Genomic DNA, 4613 nt, shown 5'->3' on the forward strand with positions numbered 1-4613 from the left:
TTAAAGATTTTATTTATTTGTCAGAGAGAGAGAGAGCATAAGCAGGGGGAGCGGCAGGCAGAGGGAGAAGCAGGCTCCCGGCTGAGCAGGGAGCCCGATTATGAGACCCAATCCCAGGACCCTGGGATCAAGACCGGAACCGAAGGCAGACGCTTAACCGACTGAGCCACCCAGGCGCCCCTCATTTTGGATTTTTTAATTGATGGTTCATAGACGTGCAATTGATTTTTGTATTTCAATTTTGTATCCTGCAACTTTGCTGAGCTATTAGCCCTAATAGTTCTTTTTCGTGGACTCCTTCTGATTGTCTTTATTCAAGATCATATGACCTGTAAATAAAAATATTTTTATGTATTCTTTTCCAATCTAGATGTCCTTTGTTTTATTTTCTTGCCTAATTGTCCTAGCTTAAAACCTCTAGTACAATATGGAATAAAAGTGTCTTGTTCCTGATCTTACGGGTAAAGCTTTCAGTCTTTCAACACTGAGTATGATGTTAGCTGTGGGGTTTTCATAGATGTCCTTTATCAGAGTGAGGAAGCTCTGTTCTATTCCTAGTTTGTTGGGCATTTTGACCATGAAAAGGGTATTGAATTTTTTCAAATGCTTTTTCTGTGCCTATTGAGATGATCATGTGATTTTCATCCTTTGTTCTATTGATATATTCAGCGTGATTTTGAAGAACATGGTATATTGTAAGAACTACTGGAGGACTCTTTTAGCCATACAGTATGAAAGTTTCTTTACTTAACCAAAAGCATGTTTCACAAGACATTGTTAAATGCTTTTTCTGAGCCTAGGAAAAGACATCCTTGGGAGCAATCCAAGTGGGGAGCCACTAGGAGGAGCGGTTGAGAGATATGCCAAGATGCTCCTCCAGAAACATTTTGTAATTAAAATCCAATTTTTAATCCCATGACTTTAAACATATCTTCTTCTATTTTAGGGAAGTTGCAAAAGGGGAGATCCTAAAAAGTTAGTGAACTCCATTACTGTATGCAGAGTAATTTAAACTGGCCAGAAATGCTTGTCAAATGCTCCTTTTTCTCCCAGGGAGTAAAGATACATATGGCTGGGTGGTATTAGTGTTGAGCCTGAGTGATACTGGATGTCAAGGCAGAAAGAACAACGCACTCCAGAAGCTTGCTTGGGGCTGGGGGGGGGGGTGGGGGGTGGAGGGAGAGCTCAGATACGATGTACTCAGCGGGATAATTTCCAGAGAAAAAGGAACCTCAAAGAGAGGCTTGGACCTAGTGACCTGACTGAAGGTAAGGAAAAGAGACAAAAGAGTACCCTGATTAGGGGCACCAGTTTTGACATAGACTCCCTTGCTCTGAACCCCAGCGCTACCATCTACTACTTGGTGACGTCACTTCCCTGATCATCAGTATCCTCACCTATGTCACAGGTACAGAGTTATTCAGAGTAAATGAGATTGTTTTAAAGCCTCTAGCAAAGTGCCCAGCCCATAATAGCCATTCCATAAAAATTGACATCCCTTTTTCCTCTCTTATTCAGGAAAGAATGTTACTGACCAGAGAGGATGACCTCGGGTCAGAGAGTGAAGGAGTCAGGAGCAAGAAGCTGATTTTTATCTGACTTCCCAGATGTAAGGTCATGAACCCTGGAGATATATGTTTGGGCTCACAAGGGAGCAACTTAAATCATTTACACAAGAATATAATTAAGAAAAAGTATTTGGTGGGGCGCCTGGGTGGCTCAGTTGGTGAAGCGTCAGACTCCTGATTTCGGCTCAGGTCATGATCTCGGGGTCGTGAGATTGAGCCCCACATCCGCTCTCAGTACTGGGAGTGGAGCTTGTTTAAGATACTCTCTCTCCAACTCCCTCGCCCCCACCCCCACTCAGCTCCCACTGCGCAGGTGCACTCGCTCATGTGCTCTCACTCTCCCTCTCTTTAAAAAAAAAGAAAAAGTATTTGGTATCAGAGTGCTTTCAGGTACATGTTAACAAGCTGGCTTACACAATAAAATAATGTCTTATCTCACACAATAGGACCCTGAGAGTGTGCGCGGCAAGGTTAGTTGATTTCAGCAGCTGCATAATTTCATGCAGGGCGCAGTTTCGTTGGCCCCTCCTTTCACCCTTTAAAGTGTCCAATTCATCCTAGGGCTGGTTTCTCCTGTGATTGTAAGAAGGCTGCTTGTAGCAATCACTATATACAGACTTATTCACATCCAGTGGGAAAGACATAAACTAAAAATCCTTCATTTCAGTCTTGCTGGCGTCCCCATTGGTCATCGTTTGCCCCTGAATTTATGAATAACTATCATCACAGGGTCTGTCAACTGTAATCGGCTTAAGCCTGGATTCCTAAACCATCGCCAGCAAGAGGGAGGTTAATTGCCGTAACTGATTTACACTCATAACGGGGGCTATGCAGTCTGGGCCCTAGAAGGAGGATGATCACTGAGGTGTGGAGCAGAACCCCCCAGGCAATCGGCAATGGAAATGTAGTGTGAGGATCAGACTTTAGTGAATGTAAGCCACTAAGGGTTTTTTGGATTATTTGTTACTGCAGTATAGCCTAACTTACGTAACAATAGAAAACATAAATAAAGTGTTGTAAACTATATTGAGAGGATGGAGAGAAGTGAAAATGTGGGTGTAAGTGAACTAAATCTTCATCTATGAAAGCAGGAAGTCAGTTAGATGATTTTTAAAAGGAAAATAAATAGTATTTGCAGCCATTTTATTTAGAAATATGAAGGAACCTACCAGTAAAGGAACCCACCCCCCAAAAAAACTTGCCAAAAAAAATTAAGTGGCACCTGGCTGGTTCAGTCAGAAGAGCATTTGACTCTTGATCTCGTGGTTGTGAATTTGAGTCCCATGTTGCATGTAGAGATGACTTAAAAATAAAATCTTAAGGGGCATCTGGGCGGCTCAGTCCGGGAAGCCTCTGCCTTTGGCTCAGGTCATGATCCCAGGGTCCTAGGTAGGATTCAGCCCCACATCGGGCTCCCTGCCAGGTGGGGAGCCTGCTTCTCCCTCTCCCTCTGCCTGCCACTCCCCCTGCTTGTGCTCTCTCTCTCTCTCTGTCAAATAAATAAACGAAATCTTTAAAAAAATAAAAATAAAATCTTAAAAAAAATTAAAAGTTATTGCCTAGGGAGTAGGCCTGGGGTAGGAATTGGTGTGCCAAGAGAATTTTTGTTTCATTATAAACTCTTCCAGATTTTTAAATTTTTTTATGTTTTTATGTTAAAATAATGTGCTTTATTCCTTTGATAATTGTTTTAAATTTCCATTGATTTGACTTTATTTTATACAAGCTCTTAAAAAAATCATTTCAGGCCCTGGAAACATGACCATAAAATCTTCCTGAAATGGTAGTCATGCTTTGGTTGACTCAGATACCTAATTTATACCTAATTTAGTCCTAACGAACACTTCACTTTTGACTACCGGACCGTCAAACTGGTAATCTGACAACCAGCTTCAAAATTAAGACAAGAGCAAAAGAATGTTCTCGTTTGTGCCATTTAATAACGCTTCAGAGAGGAAAAATACAACGAAAGGGCCTCTGCTCAGCACATAAAGTAATTTCAACTTGTTACAAAATGGATTATTTGCTGACCTGGTGTCGTTCCTTAATAGATTTTTCCAGGGGCCAGAGCTGCAGGTTTTTCACTAATGGATTCCTCTTCTATCACGGGCCTGAGCCTGTTTTCCAGAGCCACCTCTACCAACATCAAAATCTTCACAAAACGCGTTTCTTACTTGGTCCTCAGGTTGGTGGCCATACTGTCTGCCCTCTCTAAAGGCTAGATCCCAATCTGTGTGGATAATACGATCATCTAGGCGGGTCCCGTTTAGGAACCACATGGCATTTTCGGCATCAAGTCTGTTATAGTACTCTACAAAACAGAAACCCCATGCCTTTTTCTTAATTTTATCCAGGCCCATAAATACATGCTTGATATCACCACATCTACTAAAGAGCTCATATATTTGCTCTTCGGTAGTATGAAAGGAAAGATTCCCCATGTAGAGTGTGGAGCTTTCCTTCAGTAATTTCTCCTGATCATCATTATCCCCATCAAACTGCTGGTCCCAGCACTCGCTCAGCTCCAGGAAGGAATCGCCTTCTGCAGAATTCTCAGGTCGTTGGACACGGTGCCCAGTGGACACCGTGAGGGCAGCTGTTCGCGATCCATCTTAGCAGCAATGACACCACCAACAAAACCTTAAATTAAATTTTAAAAAAAATTAAAGTTACAGGGAAGGAAACAGAAACACATACCTGTGTATATTTAAGAGGTTTGTGCCCTGATGCACAGACACCATAGCTCTTGACTATGAGGATCATGTCAAGGCAAACGCAAAATGGAAAGTTCCAGGTCCCAGGAACATGGTGATAAAATGCAACTTTGCAAGTCTTCTTGCAAGGGTACCTATGCTGTCTTCGGTTGACTCAGCTCTTACCTACCTAATCTATTACGAAAGAACACATTTAATAACAGAATGCTCTTGGAAAATATGGCATAAAGCAGTAAAATGGATCAAATTTTCATGGAGAATGAGCACTACCATCATTCCTATTGGAGGCCCAGGCATCTGATAAATCAGGTATATATAATCAGGGTCAAAG

The 4613-nt window shown here is 42.0% G+C and overlaps 1 protein-coding gene across 1 annotated transcript; it reads right to left on the reverse strand.

Annotated features, from left to right (window-relative positions):
• Positions 1 to 3488: 3488 nt before the first annotated feature.
• NCBP2L (nuclear cap binding protein subunit 2 like) lies at positions 3489 to 4179 on the reverse strand. The gene is given in 2 exon segments (XM_027608101.1): positions 3489 to 4108; positions 4111 to 4179. Coding segments are annotated over 2 exon segments (525 nt in total). The 3' UTR covers positions 3489 to 3652.
• Positions 4180 to 4613: the final 434 nt, after the last annotated feature.

This window comes from Zalophus californianus, chromosome X, assembly GCF_009762305.2.
Source record: "Zalophus californianus isolate mZalCal1 chromosome X, mZalCal1.pri.v2, whole genome shotgun sequence".
In the NCBI taxonomy this organism is placed as follows: domain Eukaryota; kingdom Metazoa; phylum Chordata; class Mammalia; order Carnivora; family Otariidae; genus Zalophus; species Zalophus californianus.